The 27651-nt window shown below is 40.8% G+C and overlaps 1 protein-coding gene across 1 annotated transcript in view; it reads left to right on the top strand.

The window, feature by feature from the left end:
* The window catches only part of ZBTB10 (zinc finger and BTB domain containing 10), a 59621-nt gene extending 32489 nt beyond the window's left edge, over positions 1 to 27132 (top strand). The window contains exons 3-5 of the mRNA XM_053715156.1: positions 8541 to 8606; positions 17090 to 17265; positions 24022 to 27132. Coding sequence (XP_053571131.1) covers positions 8541 to 8606; positions 17090 to 17265; positions 24022 to 24420 — 641 coding nt within the window. The 3' untranslated portion in view covers positions 24421 to 27132. The remainder of the gene's footprint in view (positions 1 to 8540; positions 8607 to 17089; positions 17266 to 24021) is intronic.
* The last annotated feature ends 519 nt before the right edge of the window (positions 27133 to 27651 follow it).

Below are 27651 nucleotides of genomic sequence, written 5' to 3'. Positions count from 1 at the left end.
TTGTTGCACAATTTGGATGTTGTTCGCGCTCTAAAATTCTATTTAGATGCTACAAAGGATTTTAGACAAACATCTTCCTTGTTTGTTGTTTATTCCGGTAAAAGGAGAGGTCAAAAAGCAACTTCTACCTCTCTCTCTTTTTGGATTAAAAGCATCATCAGATTGGCTTACGAGACTGCCGGACGGCAGCCTCCCGAAAAGAATCACAGCTCATTCCACTAGGGCTGTGGCTTCCACATGGGCCTTCAAGAACGAGGGCTTCTGTTGATCAGATATGTAGGGCAGCGACTTGGTCTTCACTGCACACTTTTACCAAATTTTACAAGTTTGATACTTTTGCTTCTTCTGAGGCTATTTTTGGGAGAAAGGTTTTGCAAGCCGTGGTGCCTTCCATTTAGGTGACCTGATTTGCTCCCTCCCTTCATCCGTGTCCTAAAGCTTTGGTATTGGTTCCCACAAGTAAGGATGACGCCGTGGACCGGACCCAACAATGTTGGAGAAAACAGAATTTATGGTTACCTGATAAATTACTTTCTCCAACGGTTTGTCGGTCCACGGCCCGCCTCTGGTTTTTTTAATCAGGTCTGATAATTTATTTTCTTTAACTACAGTCACCACGGTACCATATGGTTTCTCCTATGCAAATATTCCTCCTTAACGTCGGTCGAATGACTGGGGTAGGCGGAGCCTAGGAGGGATCATGTGACCAGCTTTGCTGGGCTCTTTGCCATTTCCTGTTGGGGAAGAGAATATCCCACAAGTAAGGATGACGCCGTGGACCGGACACACCGTTGGAGAAAGTAATTTATCAGGTAACCATAAATTCTGTTTTCCTATACCTAAGAGGCTTACAGAGATAATTACTAAGGAGTGGGATAGGCCCGGTGTACCCTTTTTCCCCCCCTCCTGTGTTTAGAAAAATGTTTCCAATAGACGCCACCACACGGGACTTATAACAGACGGTCCCTAAGGTGGAGGGAGCGGTTTCTACTCTGGCTAAGCGTACCACTATCCCGGTGGAGGATAGCTGTGCCTTTTCAGATCCAATGGATAAAAAGTTAGAGGGTTACCTTAAGAAAATGTTTGTTCAACAAGGTTTTATATTCGCAACCCCTTGCATGTATTGCGTCCTGTCACGGCCGCGGCCGCTTTTTTTGGTCCGAGTCCCTGGAAGAGACTCTTGACTCAATAACTATAGATGAGATTTCAAACAAGCTTAAGACACTTAAGCTAGCTAATTCATTTATTTCGGATGCCGTAGTACATTTAACTAAACTTACGGCTAAGAATTCCGGATTCGCCATTCAGGCACGCAGAGCACTGTGGCTAAAATCCTGGTCAGCTGACGTTACTTCTAAATCTAAATTACTTAACATACCTTTCAAAGGGCAGACCTTATTCGGGCCCGGGTTGAAAGAAATTATCGCTGACATTACAGGAGGTAAAGGCCATGCCCTGCCTCAAGACAGAGCCAAACCTAAGACTAGACAGTCTAATTTTCGTTCCTTTCGTAATTTCAAGGCAGGAGCAGCATCAACTTCCTCTGCACCAAAACAGGAAGGAGCTGTTGCTCGCTACAGACAAGGCTGGAGACCTAACCAGTCCTGGAACAAGGGCAAGCAGGCCAGGAAACCTGCTGCTGCCCCCTAAGACAGCATGAATTGAGGGCCCCCGATCCGGGAACGGATCTAGTGGGGGGCAGACTTTCCCTCTTCGCCCAGGCTTGGGCAAGAGATGTCCAGGATCCCTGGGCGTTAGAGATCATATCTCAGGGATATCTTTTGGACTTCAAATCCTCTCCCCCAAAAGGGAGATTTCATCTGTCAAGGTTGTCAACAAACCAAATAAAGAAGAGGCGTTCTACGCTGTGTACAAGATCTTTTACTGATGGGAGTGATCCATCCGGTTCCGCGGTCGGAACACGGACAAGGGTTTTCACTCAAATCTGTTTGTGGTTCCCAAAAAAGAGGTAACCTTCAGGCCAATCTTGGATTTAAAGATCCTAAACAAATTCCTAAGAGTTCCATCGTTCAAAATGGAAACTATTCGGACAATCCTACCCATGATCCAAAAGGGTCAGTACATGACCACAGTGGATTTAAAGGATGCTTACCTTCACATACCGATTCACAAGGATCATTACCGGTATCTAAGGTTTGCCTTCCTAGACAGGCATTACCAGTTTGTAGCTCTTCCATTCGGATTGGTTACGGCTCCGAGAATCTTCACAAAGGTTCTGGGTGCTCTTCTGGCGGTACTAAGACCGCAAGGAATTTCGGTAGCTCCGTACCTAGACGACATTCTGATACAAGCTTCAAGCTTTCAAACTGCCAAGTCTCATACAGAGTTAGTACTGGCATTTCTAAGGTCGCATGGATGGAAGGTGAACGAAAAGAAGAGTTCTCTCTTTCCACTCACAAGAGTTCCCTTCTTGTGGACTCTTATAGATTCTGTAGAAATGAAGATCTACCTGACAGAAGACAGGTTAACAAAGCTTCAAAATGCATGCCGTGTCCTTCATTCCATTCAACACCCGTCAGTGGCTCAATGCATAGAGGTGATCGGCTTAATGGTAGCGGCAATGGACATAGTACCCTTTGCACGCCTACATCTCAGACCGCTGCAATTGTGCATGCTAAGTCAGTGGAATGGGGATTACTCAGATTTGTCCCCTACTCTGAATCTGGATCAAGAGACCAGAAATTCTCTTCTATGGTGGCTTTCTCGGCCACATCTGTCCAGGGGGATGCCATTCAGCAGGCCAGATTGGACAATTGTAACAACAGACGCCAGCCTAGTAGGTTTGGGGGCGCTGTCTGGAATTCTCTGAAGGCTCAGGGGACCATGGACTCAGGAGGAGAGTCTCCTGCCAATAAACATTCTGGAATTGAGAGCAGTTCTCAATGCCCTTCTGGCTTGGCCCCCAGTTAACAACTCGGGGGTTTCATCAGGTTTCAGTCGGACAACATCACGACTGTAGCTTACATCAACCATCAAGGAGGGACAAGAAGCTCCCTAGCAAATGATGGAAGTATCAAAGATAATTTGCTGGGCAGAGTCTCACTCTTGCCACCTGTCAGCAATCCCACATCCCGGGAGTGGAGAACTGGGAGGCGGATTTCCTAAGTCGTCAGACTTTTCATCCGGGGGAGTGGGAACTTTATCCAGAGGTCTTTGCCCAAATACTTCGACGTTGGGGCAAACCAGAGATAGATCTCATGGCGTCTCGACAGAACGCCAAGCTTCCTTGTTACGGGTCCAGATCCAGGGATCCGGGAGCGGTTCTGATAGATGCTTTGACAGCACCTTGGACCTTCGGATGGCTTATGTGTTTCCACCCTTCCCGATGCTTCCTCGATTGATTGCCAGAATCAAACAGGAGAGAGCATCGGTGATTCTAATAGCGCCTGCGTGGCCACGCAGGGACTTGGTATGCAGATCTAGTGGACATGTCATCCTGTCCACCTTGGTCTCTGCCTCTGAGACAGGACCTTCTGATCCAGGGTCCCTTCAAACATCAAAATCTAATTTCTCTGAAACTGAGCTGCTTGGAAATTGAACGCTTGATTTTATTCAAAACGTGGTTTTTCTGAGTCAGTAATTGATACCTTAATACAGGGCTAGGAAGCCTGTTACCAGAAAGATTTACCATAAAATATGGCGTAAATACTTATATTGGTGCGAATCCAAGAGTTACTCATGGAGTAAGGTTAGGATTCCTAGGATATTGTCTTTTCTACAAGAAGGTTTAGAAAAGGGTTTATCCGCTAGTTCTTTAAAGGGACAGATTTCAGCTCTGTCCATTCTTTTACACAAACGTCTGTCAGAGGTTCCGGACGTTCAAGCTTTTTGTCAGGCTTTGGCTAGGATCAAGCCTGTGTTTAAAACTGTTGCTCCACCATGGAGTTTGAACTTAGTTCTTAATGTTTTACAGGGTGTTCCGTTTGAACACCCTTCATTCCATTGATATCAAGCTGTTATCTTGGAAAGTTCTGTTTTTAATGGCTATTTCCTCGGCTCGAAGAGTCTCTGAGTTATCTTGTGAAAGTGATTGAGGAGCACAGGTGCGAATGAGTTGCAACAAAAAGGTTTATTTTGAAACGACTTGCATGGTTACAACGCAAATGAGTGAAACAAATACACAAAGGTTAGTGATAGACTAACCAAAACAAACAGTGTGAGGGGAGAATAGGAACATACTCCCCGGGGCTAATACATGACAGAAAAGAATCTACTGTTAGGAAGCAGACTGCAAAAATAGACAGGTATACGCGTTTCAGCAGATTGCCTTACTCATTACCTGGTTAAAAGTATGTGTATGTGCTCTTTAAAAAGGCTAGTAGACGGCTTCCTATTGGTTACTAGGGACCCACCCCCTGTTGCTAGGTGCAAAAAACAGACCAATCTCGAAGTTCTGTGGATACACAGAAAATCACTACCAGTGTTTACATTGAAACTCCTAAAGTGTTAGTTTATAACATAATAAACTAATAAACAAACTAACCATTGCTGCATAAATTAAAGGGGCACCAATTTATCTGAGTTATTTCAACTACCTAGATATAGGTGACCAAATGCAGGGAGATACGGTTGAAAGTTTATAATCTAGCTATGTCTTGTGTTTCATGGATAATGCGCAGTTCATCAGTTCTCTTTGATTTTAGGTAGAACTTCTGCTTCCATGCACTCTGAAACATAATATGGAAAATTATATAAGACATGTTATAAAAGACATTATGCAACAAGATACAGATTATTATAAAGCCAGATGAAGAATAGTTATTAAATAGATACAATGAATGCACAGATTGAAAACAACACTAATCAGTCATAGATAAAATTCCAAAAAAGGCTCAAAATTCTGGTTATTCCAGTATAAACATGTATCCATTTACAAATAGTAGATACTGCATCAGTAACGATTATGATCTAAATAACCTTGCTAATAGAGTATTATAGTATTATATGGGAACAAGGGGTTAAGAGGATGATGAAAACAAGTGGGCAATAAGCCATAGCTCCACTTACATAAATCAATCCCAAGGTGTTACTTACTCGGATTTAGATAAGGAGGCAGGAAGAGGGGACCAGGACCTTAAGCTGAAGGAGAAATAAGTACCAACAAGGGAGAATATATTCTCACCAAAAGTTTATTAGGTCATATTCAGAATTGAGGCCTTCAGGGACCCTTGTCCTGAGTTTGAAAATCCAAAATACTTCTCTCTCCCCCAGCCTTCGGTCCCTGTCTTGTCCTCTCTTTAGTGGGGGAACCTTTTCTATGATGGTCCAAGAGAAGGTAGAGGTATCTTTGGAGTGTGAGAACTGGGAGGCGGATTTCCTAAGTCGTCAGACTTTTCATCCGGGGGAGTGGGAACTTCATCCGGAGGTCTTTGCCCAAATACTTCGACGTTGGGGCAAACCAGAGATAGATCTCATGGCGTCTCGACAGAACGCCAAGCTTCCTTGTTACGGGTCCAGATCCAGGGATCCGGGAGCGGTTCTGATAGATGCTTTGACAGCACCTTGGACCTTCGGGATGGCTTATGTGTTTCCACCCTTCCCGATGCTTCCTCGATTGATTGCCAGAATCAAACAGGAGAGAGCATCGGTGATTCTAATGAGCGCCTGCGTGCACGCAGGACTTGGTATGCAGATCTAGTGGACATGTCATCCTGTCCACCTTGGTCTCTGCCTCTGAGACAGGACCTTCTGATCCAGGGTCCCTTCAAACATCAAAATCTAATTTCTTTGAAACTGACTGCTTGGAAATTGAACGCTTGATTTTATCAAAACGTGGTTTTTCTGAGTCAGTAATTGATACCTTAATACAGGCTAGGAAGCCTGTTACCAGAAAGGTTTACCATAAAATATGGCGTAAATACTTATATTGGTGCGAATCCAAGAGTTACTCATGGAGTAAGGTTAGGATTCCTAGGATATTGTCTTTTCTACAAGAAGGTTTAGAAAAGGGTTTATCCGCTAGTTCCCTTAAAGGGACAGATTTCAGCTCTGTCCATTCTTTTACACAAACGTCTGTCAGAGGTTCCGGACGTTCAAGCTTTTTGTCAGGCTTTGGCTAGGATCAAGCCTGTGTTTAAAACTGTTGCTCCACCATGGAGTTTGAACTTAGTTCTTAATGTTTTACAGGGTGTTCCGTTTGAACCCCTTCATTCCATTGATATCAAGCTGTTATCTTGGAAAGTTCTGTTTTTTAATGGCTATTTCCTCGGCTCGAAGAGTCTCTGAGTTATCTTCCTTACATTGTGATTCTCCTTATCTGATTTTTCTTCAGACAAGGTAGTTCTGCGTACTAAACCTGGTTTCTACCTAAGGTGGTCACTAACAGGAATATCAATCAAGAGATTGTTGTTCCATCTTTGTGTCCTAATCCTTCTTCGAAGAAGGAACGTCTTCTACACAATCTAGATGTTGTCCGTGCCCTGAAATTTTATCTACAGGCAACTAAGGATTTTCGACAAACGTCTTCCCTGTTTGTCGTTTATTCTGGTCAGAGGAGAGGTCAAAAAGCTTCGGCTACCTCTCTCTTTTTGGCTTCGTAGCATAATACGTTTAGCTTATGAGACTGCTGGACAGCAGCCTCCTGAAAGAATTACAGCTCATTCTACTAGACTTGGTCTACTCTTCATACTTTTTCCAAATTTTACAAATTTGACACTTTTGCTTCTTCGGAGGCTGTTTTTGGGAGAAAGGTTCTTCAGGCAGTGGTTCCTTCCGTATAAAGAGCCTGTCTGTCCCTCCCGTCATCCGTGTACTTTAGCTTTGGTATTGGTATCCCAGAAGTAATGATGACCCGTGGACTGACCACACTTAACAGGAGAAAACAAAATTTATGCTTACCTGATAAATTCCTTTCTCCTGTAGTGTGGTCAGTCCACGGCCCGCCCTGTTTTTATGGCAGGTCTAAATTTTTTAAATTATACTCCAGTCACCACTGCACCCTTTGGCTTCTCCTTTCTCATTGGTTCTCGGTCGAATGACTGGGTGTGACGTAGAGGGGAGGAGCTATATAGCAGCTCTGCTGGGTGATCCTCTTGCACTTCCTGTTGGGGAGGAGTTAATATCCCAGAAGTAATGATGACCCGTGGACTGACCACACTACAGGAGAAAGGAATTTATCAGGTAAGCATAAATTTTGTTTTTTTCTCCTGTCCGTCGAATGACTGGGGGGGCGGAGCCTGGGAGGGACTATATGGACAGCTTTTGCTGTGCTCTTTGCCATTTCCTGTTGGGGAGGAGAATATTCCCACAAGTTATGGATGACGCCGTGGACCGGACACACCGTTGGAGAAAGTAATTTATCAGGTAAGCATAAATTCTGTTTTTAAACAACTTTCCAATGTACTTCTAGTATTTAATTTGCTTCCTTCTCTTGTTATCCTTTGCTGAAAGGTTTATCTTGGAAAGCTCAAGAGCAGCAAATAACCTAGGTTCTAGCTGCTGATTGGTGGATATATTGGAATTGGCTCACCCTTGTGTTCAGTCAGCAACTAGTAGTGCATTGCTGATCATTCAACAAAGCATACCAAGAGAATGAAGAAAAATTGATAATAGGAGTAAATTAGAAAGTTGCTTTAAAATTGCATGCTCTATCTAAATCATGAGGGAAAAAAGGTTTGAGTTTCATATCCCTGTAAGAGAGTACCTGTTTCTAAATTGTTCACTTCTTTGTCTAACTCCATGTTAAAACGCCTTACACTTATGAACTAACACAGAGAACTGCACACATGCTGCTAGGGTTATTCAATTTATAACAATGCAGATGGAATTTTTCTTATAACACATGGAAGACAGAGACAGAAAAGTTTTTAAGGTACTAAAATATTATACCATAAATGTAATATTTGTAAAAAAAAGAGCAATGCCAGTTATTTTGTGTGATGCAGGGAGACAGAGAGGGTTAAAGGGACAGTCTAGGCCAAAATAAACTTTCATGATTCAGAGAGAGCATGTAATTTTAAACAATTTTCCTATTTACTTTTTATCACCAATTTTGCTTTGTTCTCTTGGTATTCTTAGTTGAAAGCTTAACCTAGGAGGTTCATATGCTAATTTCTTAGACCTTGAAGCCCACCTCTTTCAGATTGCATTTTAAGTTTTTCACCACTAGAGGGTATTAGTTCACATATTTCATATAGATAACACTGTGCACGTGAAGTAATATGGGATCTGGCACTGATTGGCTAGACTGCAAGTCTGTCAAAAGAACTGAAAAAAGGGGCAGTTTGCAGAGGCTTAGATACAAGATAATCACAGAGGTTAAAAGTATATTATTATAACTGTGTTGGTTATGCAAAACTGGGAAATGAGTAATAAAGGGATTATCTATCTTTTAAAACAATAAAAATTCTGGTGTAAACTGTCCCTTTAAGGCTGAATTTGTCAGCACATACCATCATTTTTTTTTAAATTTCTTTAAATAAATGCAGTGCTGGGACTTTTGATCACAAGGAAGAGAGCAGTATTTACAAATGTTTTACTGTATGTAATCCTTAATGTTTTACATTTTTGTTCCTTTTTAGGGACATCAAACGAATTTAAGTTTGGTATGTTACCTGAAACGTGGCCAAGGGAATCTTGGGAGAATGGTAAGGCTATAGTACCTACTTTCTATGTTTCCAAAGCATGCCTTCCCATAATATATTTAAAAAGTTAATGTGATGCCATATGACAGACGTGTAAATGTCCTGTTAGTCAGTTCACACATTCTGAATTTCTCCTGGGATTTGTCACATTCTAGTTTTTAAATTAGAAGGTTGTATGCTTACTGGACAATAAGAGTTGTATCCTTCTGATAATACGCTGTAGTTGGTACTGAAATCCCCATTGGGTTCATCCTTTTCTTTTAAAACATTTGTCACGGTCAATCCCTTATTAAAAATCCTTCTGTTCCTAAAGTGTCTACTTTTTGTGCTAGCTTTTGTAACTGTTATAATAATTCTGTTTTGTTTTATTGTATAACCCCCTTTACATTGTTTTTTGTATTAACTACACTTGCTTTCGCAGCCCATCTAAGTATTGAGTTCCATAACTTTACCTCCCTTAAAACTGAAATACTCTACTTTGTTGGTGATGAAATCTAATTTTAATTTTACCTTTTCATACCCAGCTGCATGAAAGATAAGTAGACCTAGCGTCTCACAGGCAGGTCAGCCTTTGGTTGATTACCAAGCCATGTTATATGTGGGACATAATTCTCATATTCTTGTTTAAATGGAATGGAAGTTGTCAAAACACATTCCACATCTATTTTGTTTAAATAAAAATAAATCCACATTTGTTGTATATGTCGTTCAGTTTCCCCCCATGTACATTACTTGGTGCTATCAGAATCAAGCACCCTCAGTACAATCTAAATACTCTTTGAACTCCATTTACTTAGACACACTATAGGAGCTAGGCTTAAAGGGACACTGAACCCAATTTTTTTCTTTTGTGATTCAGATAGAGCATGCAATTTTAAGCAACTTTCTATTTTACTCCTATTATCAATTTTTCTTCATTTTCTTGCTATCTTTATTTGAAAAAGGCATCTAAGCTAAGGAGCCAGTCAATTTTTAGTTCAGACCCTTGGACAGCACTTTTTTTTATTGGTGGGTGAATTTATCCACCAATCAGCAAGAAGTTGTTCACCAAAAATGGTCCGGCATCTAAATTTACATTCTTGCTGTTCAAATAAAGATACCAAGAGAATGAAGAAAATGCGAAAGAGGAGTAAATTAGAAAGTTGCTTAAAATTGCATGCTCTATCTGAATGACAAAAGAAAAAAAATTGGGTTCATTGTCCCTTTTAAAGGGACAGTATACACCAATTTTCTTATAACAGCATGAATAGACACTACTATAAAGAATAATATGCACAGATACTGATATAAAAATCCAGTATAAAACTGAGAAGCTTCCAGTTTAGCTCTGTTTAAAAGGTTACTGGAACACCCACTTCAAGTGGAAAATATCTGACACTCCCCCTCCCACTTCCTTTGCATATGAAAAGACCCTTTACACAAACAAAAGCAAGCAGGAGTAAGTATATGTCCGTATTCTCCTAAAACTTTGGGGTTTGGTTAGGATTTTTTTTATAGATTATCTACAAAACATTTATGCAAAGAAAAAAACGTGTGTACTAAACCCAATTTCTTTTACAAGATACGATGAGTCCACAGATTTCATCCTTGTGGGATATCGCCTCCTGGTCAGCAGGAGGAGGCAAAGAGCACCACAGCAGAGCTATATATATATTATATATATATAATATATATATATATATATATATAATATATATATATATATATATATATATATATATATATTCCCTTCCCTCCCACTCCAGTCATTCTCTTTGCCTGTGATAGGTAGAGGTAAAGCGAGGTGTTAATTTAGATTCTTCAATCAAGAGTTTATTATTTTTAAAATGGTACCAAGGTGTGCTATTTTTCTATAGGGTGTAGCCGTATTCCTTTTCAGCCTCTAGAGTAGAGCTACAGGTGGCTTTAAAGCAATGGGAACTGGTGGGGTTTTAGCTTCACTGCGCCTCCCATACTTGTGCTGCCCTTATGTTGATGGTCTTAGAGAATATTAACTAAGGCCCTTCTGTGTTCACAGAGCTGAAGGAGGGAGCAAAGGACCTCATTACACTGTGAGACTCGTCATGCTGACACTCAGCATTAAGGTAAGTGCAGTCTTTCATTTCTGGGGCTTTTGGGCATATCTCAGAACTGACTGTACTCCTTTCATATTTTGGGAACCAGTGCTCTTAGTAAAGGGCTTCCCTATTTTCAGAGTGTGTGGGTTTCATGGGGGATGTTAACCAACACGGCTATATGTGTCAGATAGTGTTTGTGTTAATAAAAGTACACTTGGGACACTGTTATCATTTAGCCTTACTCTTTATTAGTAACAGGAGCGGCTGTTCAATGCTTTTTTTTTTTTATGGGATATACTGGGATATGTTGCCAGAGTCTGATTATTGGACTTCGGTTTTGCGGCTGGCAATTCACTTTTTTTTTTTTTTTGCGGTTACATGTATTTCCCCAGTGTTTAATGGTGGCATTTGACGACGCCCACGATGGGCAGAGTTTTGACTTGGCGCGCTCTCCAGTAATTGCCGCACAGTTTCTCTTACTCCGGATGTCACCGGCTGATAGACGCATTGCAAGTAACGCCTCAACCGCATGGTTTGTGATTAAAGCAAGTTTTTATAGGCTCTGCTTCGGATTGTTCCTAGGAGTGGTCAGAGGACCGTGGGGGGCAGGTAGGCACCTCAGCAGGGCTGTTGAGGCGAGGTGCTTTGGTGACAATACAATTTTTTTATTATTGTTGTACATTGCTTCTGTTAGTATGGATTCAGATGACATCCAAGTGGTAACTTGTTCTATATGTTTGAATGCCCCTGTGGAACCTCCAGTTCCTTTTTGTCCTTCATGTTGTGAGAGAGCCTTATATTATAGGGACAATTTTTTCTTTTTTGATAAACCTTTGCCTAAGACAGATTCTTCTCAGGAGTCTATAGATGAGATGCAAGGTATGCCGCAGCTTTCTCCCCAAGCATCACAGCCCTTAACACCCGCCAAAGCAGGGTAATGTATTTCCCCAGTGTCTGCAGCATTTACATTAAAAGACATTGCTGCAGTGATATCCTCTACACTTTCTGATGCGTTATCCAACCTTCCTATTTCGCACGGCAAGCGTACAAGAAGGGACACCTATGTGGGCACGTATGCCACTGATTCCATGGTGCCGATTGCGGATGCACCCTCCAGGGGCTCTGAGTTGGAAAGTACGGAGGTACTCTCTGAGGGTGAACTCTCTGAAGGTGAACTCTCTGAAGCAGGGAGTGCTTTGCCCTTGACTGATCCTGATGTGGTTTCCTTCAGGTTTAAGCTTGAACACCTCCGTTTATTACTGAGAGAGATGTTGGTTACTTTGGATGACTGTGACTCCATCATAGTCCCGCCAGAGAAATTGAGTAAGTTAGACAGATATTTGGAAGTTCCTTCTTACTCAGATGTCTTTCCAGTTCCTTAAAGGACTTCAGAGATTATTGCAAAGGAATGGGGAAGACCAGGTATTCCTTTTTCTCCTTCGCCTGTATTTAAAAAGATATATCCTATAGCCGACGCTATTAGGGATTCTTGGCAGACGGTCCCTAAAGTAGAGGGGGCTATTTCTACCCTGGCCAAGCGAACTACTATTCCTATCGAGGATAGTTGTGCCTTTAAAGACCCTATGGATAAGGAGTTAGAGGGTCTTCTTCAGAAGGTTTACGTCCACCAGGGATTTCTTTTGCAACCGGCGGCCTGCATTGTTGCTGTGACCAGTGCGGCTGCTTTCTGGTTTGATGCTCTAGAGGAGTCTCTTAAGACAGAGACTCCCTTGGAAGAGATACAGGATCGGATTAAAGCTCTTAAGTTTATCGGATTAAAGCTCTTAAGTTTATTACAATTTGTTTATTACGGATGCTTCTCTGCAGATTACTAAATTGGCGGCTAAGAGTTCGGGCTTTGCCATCTTAGCACGTTGGGCTTTATGGTTAAAGTCTTGGTCTGCGGATGTGTCATCCAAGTCTAAGCTCTTGACTATTCCTTACAAGGGGAAGACCCTGTTCGGGCCTGACTTGAAGGAAATTATTTCAGACATTACGGGAGGCAAGGGTCATCTCCTCCTCCCTCAGGATTAAAAGTCCAAACAGAAAGGGCGACAGAGTAATTTTCGTTCCTTTCAAAATTTCAAGGGGGTTCCCTCTTCCTCTTCCGCTAAACAGGAAGGGGATTATTCACAAACCAAGTCCACTTGGAGACCAAACCAGTCTTGGAACAAGGGTAAGCAGTCCAAGAAGCAGGCTGCCACTACCAAGTCGGCATGAAGGGTCGGCCCCCGATCTGGGACCGTATCTTGTAGGGGGCAGACTTTCTCTCTTTGTCCAGGCTTGGATAAGAGACTTTCAGGATACCTGGACACTAGACATTGTTTCTCAGGGGTATCAGTTGAAGTTAAAAATTCCTTCCCCAGAGGAAGGTTTCTTCTTTCACGATTGTCTGTAGACCAGATAAAAAGAGAGGCGTTCTTACGCTGTGTAAGAGATCTCTCCTTCATGGGAGTCATATGTCCTGCTCCAATACAGGAACAGGGACAATGGTTTTATTCAAATCTCTTTTGTAGTTCCCAAAAAAGAGGGAACGCTCCAACCTATTTTAGATCTCAAAAGTCTTAACAAGTTTATCAGAGTTCCATCCTTCAAGATGGAAACTATTCGTACCATTCTTCCACTGATCAAGGAGGGTCAATTTATGACTACCGTGGACCTAAAGGATGCATATCTTCATGTTCCTATCCACAGAGATCATCACAAGTTCCTGAGATTTGCCTTTCTGAACAAACATTTTCAGTTTGTGGCTCTTCCTTTCGGTCTGGCCACGGCTCCCAGGATTTTCACAAAGGTTCTGGGGTCCCTGCTTATGGTTCTAAGATCGCGAGGCATTGCAGTGGCGCCTTATCTGGACGATATTCTGATCCAGGCGTCTTATCAGCTAGCAAAGTCTCATACCGACATTGTTCTATCCTTCCTGAGGACTCATGGGTGGCATGAGAATCTTTTTGACGGAGGTCAGAAAATTAAAGATTCTGGACACATGCCGAGCCCTTCGGACCAATCCTTGGCCGTTAGTGGCTCAGTGCATGGAGGTAATTGGGTTGATGGTAGCAGCAATGGACATCGTTCAGTTTGCTCGTTTTCATCTCAGGCCTCTGCAACTGAGCATGCTCAGTCAGTGGAATGGGGATTATACAAATTTGTCTCCTCAAATAACTATAGATCAGGAGACAAGGGACTCTCTTCTATGGTGGTTGTCGCTGGATCATCTATCCCAGGGGACATGCTTCCGCATTCCCTCATGGGTGATAGTGACAACGGATGCCAGCCTGATAGAATGGGGAGCAGTCTGGAACTCCCTAAGGGCTCAGGGTGTATGTACTCAGGCGGAGTCTCTCCTTCCCATAAATATTCTAGAATTGAGAGCAATATTCAATGCGCTTCTGGCTTGGCCTCAGTTGGCTTCGGCTCAATTCATCAGATTCCAGTCGGACAACATAACAACTGTAGCTTACATCAATCATCAAGGAGGAACAATAAGTTCCTTAGCGATGACGGAGGTAGCCAGGATAATACAGTGGGCGGAGTCTCACTCTTGCCATCTGTCGGCGATCCATATCCCAGGGGTGGACAACTGGGAGGCGGATTTTCTGAGCAGACAAACATTTCATCCGGGAGAGTGGGAACTCAATCCGGAGGTATTTTCCAGCTTGATTCTCAGATGGGGCAGACCGGAGTTGGATATCATGGCATCTCGTCAGAATGCCAAGCTTCCGAGGTACGGGTCCAGGTCCAGGGATCCCCAGGCCGAGCTGATAGTTGCCTTGGCAGTGCCTTGGTATTTCAGCCTAGCTTATGTGTTCCCTCCATTTGCTCTCCTGCCCCGGGTGATTGCTCGAGTCAAACAGGAGAGGGCATCGGTGATCCTCATCACTCCTGCGTGGCCTCGCAGGATTTGATATGCCGATCTGGTGTACATGTCATCTCAGCCACCGTGGAGGCTTCCATTGAGGAAAGACCTTCTCATTCAGGGACCCTTCCACCATCCGAATCTAGTTTCTCTGCAGCTAACTGCTTGGAGATTGAACACTTCATTTTATCTAAGCAAGGGTTTTCTGATTCAGTCATAGATACCTTGATTCAGGCACGTAAGCCTGTTACTAGGAAAATTTACCATAAGATATGGCGTAAATATCTTTATTGGTGTGAATCCAAGGGCTACTCATGGAGTAGGGTTAGGATTCCCAGGATTTTGTCTTTTCTCCAAGACGGATTGGAGAAAGGGTTGTCAGCAAGTTCCTTAAAGGGACAGATTTCTGCTTTATCTATTTTGTTGCACAAGCGTCTGGCAGATGTTCCAGATGTTCAGTCTTTTTGTCAGGCTCTGACTAGAATCAGGCCTGTGTTTAGACCAATTGCTCCTCCTTGGAGTTTGAATTTAGTTCTTCAAGGGGTTCCGTTTGAACCTATGCATTCCATAGATATTAAGTTATAGTCTTGGAAAGTTTTATTTTTGGTTGCTATTTCTTCTGCTCGCAAAGTTTCTGAGCTTTCGGCATTGCAATGTGATTCTCCTTATCTTATTTTTCATTCTGATAAGGTGGTGTTACGTACCAAACCTGGTTTTCTTCCTAAGGTTGTTTCAAATAAAAATATTAATCAGGAAATTGTTGTTCCTTCCTTGTGTCCTAATCCTTCTTCTAAGAAGGAGCGTCTGTTACATAATTTGGATGTGGTCCGTGCCTTGAAGTTCTACTTACAGGCGACTAAGGATTTTTGTCAATCGTCTTCCTTGTTTGTTGTTTTTTTAGGGAAACGTAGGGGTCAGAAAGCTACGGCTACCTCTTTCTTTTTGGCTGAAGAGTATCATCCGTTTTGCATATGAGACTGCTGGACAGCAGCCTCCTGAACAAATTACGTCCCATTCCACTAGGGCTGTGGCTTCCTCATGGGCATTGAAAAATGATGCTTCTGTTGAACAGATTTGCAAAGCTGCAACTTGGTGGTCTCTTCACACTTTTTCCAAATTTTTACAAATTTGATACTTTTGCCTCGTCTTAGGCTGTTTTTGGGAGAAAAGTTCTTCAAGCAGTGGTGCCTTCCATTTAGGTTCCCTGTCTTGTCCCTCCCTTTCATCCGTGTACAATAGCTTTGGTATTGTATCCCACAAGAAAGGATGAAATCCGTGGACTCATCGTATCTTGTAAAAGAGAAGGAAATTTATTCTTACCTGATAAATTTGTTTCTTTTACGATATGAGTCCACGGCCCACCCTGTTTTTCTAAGACAGGTCTTTAATTTTGTTAAACTTCAGTCACCTCTGCACCTTGGCTTTTCCTTTCTCTTCCTAACTTCGGTCGAATGACTGGAGTGGGAGGTAAGGGAGGAGCTATATATACAGCTCTGCTGTGGTGCTCTTTGCCTCCTCCTGCTGACCAGGAGGCGATATTCCACAAGTAAGGATGAAATCCGTGGACTCATCGTATCGTAAAAGAAACAAATTTATCAGGTAAGAATAAATTTCCTTTTTTTTCCCTTTAATGATTCAGATAGAGCATGCAATTTTAAGCAACTTTCTAATTTTACTCCTGTTATCATTTTTTTTCGTTCTCTTGCTATCTTTATTTGAAAGCAGGAATGTAAAGCTTAGAAGCCGGACCATTTTTGGTTCAGCACCTGGATAGTGCTTGCTGATTGGTGGCTAAATGTAGACACCAATAAGCAAGCGCTATCCAGGAACCTCTAAGCTTACTGATAGTTTCGTATTGTGAGACCCTTGGCATTTGGTTAAATTTAGTGACACTCCGAGAACCTTTTAAGATAAATATGTATTATGGCAACGAAAACGTTTCTTTCCTAAATAGTAACGTTAACAAACGTTGCCATAATACACATTTGTTAAAAGCTTCTCGAAGTGTCACTACATTTAACCAAATGCCAAGGGTCTCACAATACAAAACCTTTAGTAAGCTTAGAGTGTGCATCTTCTTGCACTCCCTTTACTGCTAGCGCCCCCCAATGGCAATCCGTTCTCCCCTTAATAATTTCACCACCCCCTAATGCACGTTACAGCCCACTTTGGTAACCATTAAAATTATCTAAAAAAGTATTTTAAAATTTGTTTAAAAAAATTTGTTTTTGGTTTTCGGTCAATAATTTATTTCGTTGTATCCCAAATAAATAAATTTAATAAATAATAAAAAAATATATATGTGTGTGGGTGGGTATGTATATATGTCATTTAGCAAACTAACAAGATCTTCACTCAATCAATTAGGTAGCAAACCGACAGATAATCCACTCCTCTTGGTGTGTTACCTCTCGTCGTTTGCTACCTTTTTTTTTTAAAGGCTGTAATGCACCATATTTTAATATATTTCTGAACTATCATTTTCTTCCTAAAATCAGCACTATATTATTTTGTACTATGTATTCAAAAAAACTTACATTTTTTTTTTATTTATTTTTTTATCTTTATTTTAGGAGATGCATCTGGAGGGCTAATGAACAAGTTAAAGTGCCCACATTGTAATTATGTAGCAAAATACAGGAGAACACTAAAAAGACACTTGCTCATTCATACAGGAGTGAGATCTTTTAGTTGCGACATCTGTGGAAAGCTGTTTACCAGAAGAGAACATGTGAAAAGGCATTCCTTAGTAAGTGTTACAATTTTGTATGTGAGTCTATCTGTATGTCTAAATTTGTACAGCTGTTGTACATGTTGTTGCTTCTCAAATGGTTAAAGTGGTATTGGACTGCAAGCATTTGCATGTCTGCTCAGTACCAGCAATTCTCTTTTGCTCCCAGTCGGCACTTCAACCATCATATATACTTGCAAGGTTTTTGGTGCTAAAAAAGACACACTTAAAGGGACACTGAACCCAAATTTTTTTCTATTGCAATTAAGAAAGAGCATGCAATTTTAAGCAACTTTCTAATTTGCTCCTATTATCAATTTTTCTTCATTCTCTTGCTATCTTTATTTGAAAAAGAAGGCATCTAAGCTTTTTTTGTTTTCAGTACTCTGGACAGAACTTTTTTAATGGTGGATGAATTTATCCACCAATCAGCAAGGACAACCCAGGTTGTTCACCAAAAATGGGCCGGCATCTAAACTTACATTTGTACATTTCAAATAAAGATACCAAGAGAATGAAGAAAATTTGATAATAGGAGTAAATTAGAAAGTTACTTAAAATTTCATGCTCTATCTGAATCACGAAAGAAAAAATATGGGTACAGTGTCTCTTTAATGAATTACAGAATGTATTGAATTACAGTGTCCCTTTAATACAAATATGGTACAATATTCTCAAGTCAAATGTAGCAGGAATAAGTTTTGAATGGTGTTTCTCCAACATAGGTGTGTCCGGTCCACGGCGTCATCCTTACTTGTGGGATATTCTCTTCCCCAACAGGAAATGGCAAAGAGCCCAGCAAAGCTGGTCACATGATCCCTCCCAGGCTCCGCCTACCCCAGTCATTCTCTTTGCCGTTGTACAGGCAACATCTCCACGGAGATGGCTTAGAGTTTTTTAGTGTTTAACTGTAGTTTTTATTATTCAATCAAGAGTTTGTTATTTTAAAATAGTGCTGGTATGTACTATTTACTCTGAAACAGAAAAGAGATGAAGATTTCTGTTTGTAAGAGGAAAATGATTTTAGCAACCGTTACTAAAATCCATGGCTGTTCCACACAGGACTGTTGAGAGGAATTAACTTCAGTTGGGGGAACAGTGAGCAGTCTTTTGCTGCTTGAGGTATGACACATTCTAACAAGACGATGTAATGCTGGAAGCTGTCATTTTCCCTATGGGATCCGGTAAGCCATTTTTATTCAGACAGTAAATAAGGGCTTCACAAGGGCTTATTAAGACTGTAGACATTTTCTGGGCTAAATCGATTCATATATACACATATTTAGCCTTGAGGAATCATTTAATCTGGGTATTTTTGTAAAATAATATCGTCAGGCACTGTTTTAGACACCTTATTCTCTAGGGGCTTTCCCTAATCATAGGCAGAGCCTCATTTTCGCGCCGGTATTGCGCACTTGTTTTTGAGAAGCATGACATGCAGTCGCATGTGTGAGGAGCTCTGATACATAGAAAAGACTTTCTGAAGGCGTCATTTGGTATCGTATTCCCCTTTGGGCTTGGTTGGGTCTCAGCAAAGCAGATACCAGGGACTGTAAAGGGGTTAAAGATAAAAACGGCTCCGGTTCCGTTATTTTAAGGGTTAAAGCTTCCAAATTTGGTGTGCAATACTTTTAAGGCTTTGAACAATTCCTTCATACTTTTTCGCAATTGCAGTAATAAAGTGTGTTCAGTTTAAAATTTAAAGTGACAGTAACGGTTTTATTTTAAAACGTTTTTTGTACTTTGTTATCAAGTTTATGCCTGTTTAACATGTCTGAACTACCAGATAGACTGTGTTCTGAATGTGGGGAAGCCAAGGTTCCTTCTCATTTACATAGATGTGATTTATGTGACACTGAAAATGATGCCCAAGATGATTCCTCAAGTGAGGGGAGTAAGCATGGTACTGCATCATTCCCTCCTTCGTCTACACCAGTCTTGCCCACTCAGGAGGCCCCTAGTACATCTAGCGCGCCAATACTCCTTACTATGCAACAATTAACGGCTGTAATGGATAATTCTATCAAAAACATTTTAGCCAAAATGCCCACTTATCAGCGTAAGCGCGACTGCTCTGTTTTAGATACTGAAGAGCATGAGGACGCTGATGATAATGGTTCTGAAATGCCCCTACACCAGTCTGAGGGGGCCAGGGAGGTTTTGTCTGAGGGAGAAATTTCAGATTCAGGGAAAATTTCTCAGCAAGCTGAACCCGATGTGATTACATTTAAATTTAAGTTGGAACATCTCCGCGCTCTGCTTAAGGAGGTATTATCCACTCTGGATGATTGTGAGAATTTGATCATCCCAGAGAAACTATGTAAAATGGACAAGTTCCTAGAGGTCCCGGGGCTCCCAGAAGCTTTTCCTATACCCAAGCGGGTGGCGGACATTGTAAATAAAGAATGGGAAAGGCCCGGTATACCTTTCGTCCCTCCCCCCATATTTAAAAAATTGTTTCCTATGGTCGACCCCAGAAAGGACTTATGGCAGACAGTCCCCAAGGTCGAGGGAGCGGTTTCTACTTTAAACAAACGCACCACTATACCCATAGAAGATAGTTGTGCTTTCAAAGATCCTATGGATAAAAAATTAGAAGGTTTGCTTAAAAAGATGTTTGTTCAGCAAGGTTACCTTCTACAACCAATTTCATGCATTGTCCCTGTCACTACAGCCGCGTGTTTCTGGTTCGATGAGCTAGTAAAGGCGATCGATAGTGATTCTCCTCCTTATGAGGAGATTATGGACAGAATCCGTGCTCTCAAATTGGCTAATTCTTTCACCCTAGACGCCACTTTGCAATTGGCTAGGTTAGCGGCGAAAAATTCTGGGTTTGCTATTGTGGCGCGCAGAGCGCTTTGGTTGAAATCTTGGTCAGCGGATGCGTCTTCCAAGAACAAACTACTTAACATTCCTTTCAAGGGGAAAACGCTGTTTGGCCCTGACTTGAAAGAGATTATCTCTGATATCACTGGGGGTAAGGGCCACGCCCTTCCTCAGGATAGGTCTTTCAAGGCCAAAAATAAACCTAATTTTCGTCCCTTTCGTAGAAACGGACCAGCCCCAAGTGCTACGTCCTCTAAGCAAGAGGGTAATACTTCTCAAGCCAAGCCAGCCTGGAGACCAATGCAAGGCTGGAACAAGGGAAAGCAGGCCAAGAAACCTGCCACTGCTACCAAGACAGCATGAAATGTTGGCCCCCGATCCGGGACCGGATCTGGTGGGGGGCAGACTCTCTCTCTTCGCTCAGGCTTGGGCAAGAGATGTTCTGGATCCTTGGGCACTAGAAATAGTCTCCCAAGGTTATCTTCTGGAATTCAAGGGGCTTCCCCCAAGGGGGAGGTTCCACAGGTCTCAATTGTCTTCAGACCACATAAAGAGACAGGCATTCTTACATTGTGTAGAAGACCTGTTAAAAATGGGAGTGATTCATCCTGTTCCATTAGGAGAACAAGGGATGGGGTTCTACTCCAATCTGTTCATAGTTCCCAAAAAAGAGGGAACGTTCAGACCAATCTTAGATCTCAAGATCTTAAACAAGTTTCTCAAGGTTCCATCGTTCAAAATGGAAACCATTCGAACAATTCTTCCTTCCATCCAGGAAGGTCAATTCATGACCACGGTGGATTTAAAGGATGCGTATCTACATATTCCTATCCACAAGGAACATCATCGGTTCCTAAGGTTCGCATTCCTGGACAAGCATTACCAGTTCGTGGCGCTTCCTTTCGGATTAGCCACTGCTCCAAGGATTTTCACAAAGGTCCTAGGGTCCCTTCTAGCGGTACTAAGACCAAGGGGCATTGCAGTAGTTCCTTACTTGGACGACATTCTGATTCAAGCGTCGTCCCTTCCTCAAGCAAAGGCTCACACGGACATAGTCCTGGCCTTTCTCAGATCTCACGGATGGAAAGTGAACGTGGAAAAGAGTTCTCTATCTCCGTCGACAAGGGTTCCCTTCTTGGGAACAATAATAGACTCCTTAGAAATGAGGATTTTTCTGACAGAGGCCAGAAAAACAAAACTTCTAAACTCTTGTCAAACACTTCATTCCGTTCCTCTTCCTTCCATAGCGCAGTGCATGGAAGTAATAGGTTTGATGGTAGCGGCAATGGACATAGTTCCTTTTGCGCGCATTCATCTAAGACCATTACAACTGTGCATGCTCAGTCAGTGGAATGGGGACTATACAGACTTGTCTCCGAAGATACAAGTAAATCAGAGGACCAGAGACTCACTCCGTTGGTGGCTGTCCCTGGACAACCTGTCACAAGGGATGACCTTCCGCAGACCAGAGTGGGTCATTGTCACGACCGACGCCAGTCTGATGGGCTGGGGCGCGGTCTGGGGATCCCTGAAAGCTCAGGGTCTTTGGTCTCGGGAAGAATCTCTTCTACCGATAAATATTCTGGAACTGAGAGCGATATTCAATGCTCTCAAGGCTTGGCCTCAGCTAGCAAAGGCCAAGTTCATACGGTTTCAATCAGACAACATGACGACTGTTGCGTACATCAACCATCAGGGGGGAACAAGGAGTTCCCTGGCGATGGAAGAAGTGACCAAAATCATTCAATGGGCGGAGACTCACTCCTGCCACCTGTCTGCAATCCACATCCCAGGAGTGGAAAATTGGGAAGCAGATTTTCTGAGTCGTCAGACATTACATCCGGGGGAGTGGGAACTCCACCCGGAAATCTTTGCCCAAATTACTCAACTGTGGGGCATTCCAGACATGGATCTGATGGCCTCTCGTCAGAACTTCAAGGTTCCTTGCTACGGGTCCAGATCCAGGGATCCCAAGGCGACTCTAGTAGATGCACTAGTAGCACCTTGGACCTTCAAACTAGCTTATGTATTCCTGCCGTTTCCTCTCATCCCCAGGCTGGTAGCCAGGATCAATCAAGAGAGGGCGTCGGTGATCTTGATAGCTCCTGCGTGGCCACGCAGGACTTGGTATGCAGATCTGGTGAATATGTCATCGGCTCCACCATGGAAGCTACCTTTGAGGCGAGACCTTCTTGTTCAAGGTCCGTTCGAACATCCGAATCTGGTCTCACTCCAGCTGACTGCTTGGAGATTGAACGCTTGATCTTATCAAAACGAGGGTTCTCAGATTCTGTTATTGATACTCTTGTTCAGGCCAGAAAGCCTGTAACTAGAAAAATTTACCACAAAATATGGAAAAAATATATCTGTTGGTGTGAATCTAAAGGATTCCCTTGGGACAAGGTAAAGATTCCTAAGATTCTATCCTTTCTTCAAGAAGGATTGGAGAAAGGATTATCTGCAAGTTCCTTGAAGGGACAGATTTCTGCCTTGTCTGTGTTACTTCACAAAAAGCTGGCAGCTGTGCCAGCTGTTCAAGCCTTTGTTCAGGCTCTGGTTAGAATCAAGCCTGTTTACAAACCTTTGACTCCTCCTTGGAGTCTCAACTTAGTTCTTTCAGTTCTTCAGGGGGTTCCGTTTGAACCCTTACATTCCGTTGATATTAAGTTATTATCTTGGAAAGTTTTGTTTTTGGTTGCAATTTCTTCTGCTAGAAGAGTTTCAGAATTATCTGCTCTGCAGTGTTCTCCTCCTTATCTGGTGTTCCATGCAGATAAGGTGGTTTTACGTACTAAACCTGGTTTTCTTCCAAAAGTTGTTTCTAACAAAAACATTAACCAGGAGATAGTCGTGCCTTCTTTGTGTCCGAAACCAGTTTCGAAGAAGGAACGTTTGTTGCACAATTTGGATGTTGTTCGCGCTCTAAAATTCTATTTAGATGCTACAAAGGATTTTAGACAAACATCTTCCTTGTTTGTTGTTTATTCTGGTAAAAGGAGAGGTCAAAAAGCAACTTCTACCTCTCTCTCTTTTTGGATTAAAAGCATCATCAGATTGGCTTATGTGACTGCCGGACGGCAGCCTCCTGATAGAATCACAGCTCATTCCACTAGGGCTGTGGCTTCCACATGGGCCTTCAAGAACGAGGCTTCTGTTGATCAGATATGTAGGGCAGCGACTTGGTCTTCACTGCACACTTTTACCAAATTTTACAAGTTTGATACTTTTGCTTCTTCTGAGGCTATTTTTGGGAGAAAGGTTTTGCAAGCCGTGGTGCCTTCCATTTAGGTGACCTGATTTGCTCCCTCCCTTCATCCGTGTCCTAACGCTTTGGTATTGGTTCCCACAAGTAAGGATGACGCCGTGGACCGGACACACCTATGTTGGAGAAAACAGAATTTATGTTTACCTGATAAATTACTTTCTCCAACGGTGTGTCCGGTCCACGGCCCGCCCTGGTTTTTTAATCAGGTCTGATAATTTATTTTCTTTAACTACAGTCACCACGGTATCATATGGTTTCTCCTATGCAAATATTCCTCCTTAACGTCGGTCGAATGACTGGGGTAGGCGGAGCCTGGGAGGGATCATGTGACCAGCTTTGCTGGGCTCTTTGCCATTTCCTGTTGGGGAAGAGAATATCCCACAAGTAAGGATGACGCCGTGGACCGGACACACCGTTGGAGAAAGTAATTTATCAGGTAAACATAAATTCTGTTTTTAACAGAACTTATTGTTTTACAATGGTCAGTTACAGCACATTTGATTAATATATATATATATATATATATATATATATATATATATATATATATATATATATATATATATATATATATATATATATATATATATATATATATATATATATATATATATCTCTATATCTCTATATCTCTATATATCTCTTTTTACAATTTCTTTTTCTTCTTCTTCTTTTATATCCAGGTCCATAAAAAGGATAAGAAATATAAGTGCATGGTGTGTAAGAAGATCTTCATGCTAGCAGCCAGTGTAGGAATTAGACATGGTTCTCGACGTTATGGAGTTTGTGTAGACTGTGTAGATAAATCACAAACAGGGCTACAAGAATCTGGTGTTGAACAAGTACCAGATGCAGATTTCCCAAGGGATGAAGAGTATGATGATAATGATCTTGTGGAGACAGTGGATGCAGATGATGAACCAGGAGAAGATGGTGAAGACCAGAATGATAATTCTCGGTGGTCAGAGCAAAATGATCCATCCTGCTGGGGAGAACAGAATGATGCATCCCAGTGGGAGCGGCAGAAACCTCAGTCTCGATGGGATGAGTCAGGAGATGTTTGTATGACCATAGATGACTGACTGCCAACAGGCATTTAAACTTAAAGGTGCTGCAGCTGGACAGAATTATACAATTGTTGATTGAAACATTTTGGGCTGAAGGCTTGAAAAACACGGTACCGTGCTGGACTAGAGATGTTGCTGTGAAAACTGTAGGGTAAAAGGCCTTATAGCAAAAATGTTTTGTTATTTTGTGTTTGTTTTTATATTTGCACAGGACTGTACAGAATCCAACCATTTGGTTGACTTATACAGAGTCCTCACATCTCCAATCAGTTATCAAAGAAATAAAATGTATTTTATTTATAGGATATAGCTATGTTTGGTCCTATCAGAGCATAAAACTACTATTGTAATGTTATTTGATGTATCAATTAAGTTTGATAGAATGCAAAGAAGATAATGAATCAAAGTATGAATGTGATGTAATCCTACAGTGCTTGAGTCGTCAAATACATTTGTTTGTGTATGCGTTGCTGCCCCTCTAACATAGTAAGAGTTAAACTGCCCCAGCCAAATTCTTTTAAGCTCAGATGTAGGCCTATATTTATAACGACACAGGCAAGTTTTTGTTTAGAAAGATAAGTCTGACTGTATGAGAGCAAAGCTAGCTTGCATCATATTTTTTCTTATGCAGAGCTCTGTAACATTTTGAAATGATTTATTGTATCCTTTCAACTTTTTTTTTATAATTATTTAAATTATTTTATTGTTAATCAAGTTTAAGGCCATTTCTGTGTATACTGCTCCACGTTCCTGAAGATCAGGTCATGTAGGTTGTTCATCTTTAATTGCATGTATTGGTGATGATGTGAGCTAGTAAAAGATTGAAATAGAGCCAAAATAGGTAACTTGTGAAGCATTGTTCTGTATTTTATTAATAGGAGTGGTGGGCAAGTTATTCTAAGCCACAACACTGGTATTGGGTTCAATAAGAGATCCCAATTTCTGCTGCTTTTAAATCATATTAATTTGTATGATCAGTGATATCAGAATGTAACTGTGTAGTCCTTTCTCATAGGCTCTCACATAGCGTGAATACGGTGGTTTAGATTGGATTATTAACAATGGTTATTATGTTCTTGATTCAGTGTTTGCCACTTGTTGACATACTGACACTTGGGAACTACAGAGACATTTTCCTCCTTTGCTTTCCTTTTATGTTTCATTGTATAAATGGTAAATATATACATTTCTAAATGACTATCTTTAGTAACAAAAATGTTTCCTCAATAACTACACATGAAACTACCACACAGCTCACATTTAATAGTTGTGTACAAGAGAAGTGTCCCAGCCCTTTGTGGATTGATATGTATTTTACTTTTATATTTTTCTGGTCTTCTAAAAATCAGTTTTGTAGAAATTTCAGGCACTTTCTGCATAAAGATACCATTTAAGGTATCAAGTTTATGTGGAGCATTGTTTTTGTTTCTTTAAATTGCTATTAAACATTTTATACTATATTCTACACCAGATTAAAAAGAGCAGCACACTGCAGTAACACAGAGCTTAGGTCAGCATAAAGTCCTCATGCTCTCAGCTTTGTATATTCTGTTTTTATTTTTATCAAGCTGAAACTAAGTTTTTATAGCTGTTTTGGAGTTTTTAGTGTGTAAACTACTGGGTAACTTAAGTCCAGAAATCTTTATGATATCAATGCTTGATGTCCTTACCCTCTATCAATATAATTTAATGTCAGATTACACAGTCATATTCTCTTGTGGTCTAATTCAAAGCTTGATAAATCTAAGAAGCCAGATTTCCTGACTCCTAAAAAAAAATGTAGCAGGCTCCTAAATTCATAAATTTTCAAGCCCTAAGTATAGGCATTTTTTATTTTTTTATTTTTTTGTGAAACATGGCATTAGCTATTTATTTAGGAAGACAACAAGGCCTTTCAAATATACACCTCTTGTCACTGTGTTAAACATTTCTTTTTACATGCATTCTTCAAAAGGTAAGGTTGTAGAGATTGCATGTTGTCTGCACATTTTTCTGGTACAGATATGTTTAGCTTTTTCTTTCAGAAGCTAAATTACAATTCATGTAACTAAAACACTGCTGTACAGTAAGTTTTAGTGACCATAATCATGTCAATTTGCTTTGCAAAATCACTACTGCTTTAAAAAATATATATAATCACTAAACACTTTTGCTGCAATAATTGCCTTTCATCCAAATATGGCAGTCTCATGTCCTTTCCATACTTTGTGAAAACAAAAATGTCTTTGTCATGCTGAGAATACCTCCTTTTAACTTAAAAAGAGTAATGTATTTTTATTTTTTTCCTCTGGTAGGGTCCAAAATAGGTTTACTTTTTGTTTTTAAAAGCTGAAAATCCTAAATGAGAGTATTTTAAACATGAAAATTATTATGTTCTGGTTTGTGAATATGTAAGTAGTGTCATTTTATTTCCCCTTCATCTTTTTTCCTTATAAATAGTTTGCTCCCTGTAGAACTGTCAATATATGCATATATATATATAAATATATATATTATAATATATACATTTCACAAAAATGTGCTTTATTAGGAACAGACTCACTTAATGCTTAGAAATGGACCTGGCTTTAAATTCTATTGTGCATTACTTTTTCACAATATATGATCTTATTCTCTTGCAACTGAAAATCTTTTACTACTTCAATCATTTGTGTATATTCAATAAATTATGACCAAATGTGATGTTAGATTGCATACAGTAAATTTAAATATACACTTGGTACACTACATCATTGTTGTGGCTTTTATTTAACTTTTTCCTTTAAAACAATTACAGGTGGCATTGGGGACAATGAATAATACAGATCTGTGTTTAAAAAGCTATATTCTGTAATGGTATATTTTTAACTATATACTATACAACAAAAAAAAAATCATATCATTGACCAGAACAAGGTTTAATTATGCACTATGTAGTTGGAGGAGGGCAATATATAAATTTTTATTAAAGTTACTTTTTTATTCATATTTAATTTTCCAATGTATTTGATGGCTAGAGCTGCAATATTTTATATACCGGTAGCATTATCCTTTTCACTTTTTGCGTTCAGTTTTCAAAATGTTATGCTTTTTGACACCCTAGGATGTCTTCTACGGTACAGGTAAATTGAACTATATTGCTTATGATTTATTTCTTCTATAAGGTACGACGAGTCCACAGATTCATCCTTTTTCTTGTGGGATATTATCCTCCTGCTAACAGGAAGTGGCAAAGAGCACCACAGCAGAGCTGTCTATATAGCTCCT

Source organism: Bombina bombina, chromosome 5 (genome assembly GCF_027579735.1).
Source record: "Bombina bombina isolate aBomBom1 chromosome 5, aBomBom1.pri, whole genome shotgun sequence".
NCBI lineage: Eukaryota > Metazoa > Chordata > Amphibia > Anura > Bombinatoridae > Bombina > Bombina bombina.
Note: the sequence above shows the minus strand (reverse complement) of the source record. Positions and strands in the feature narration are given on the sequence as shown.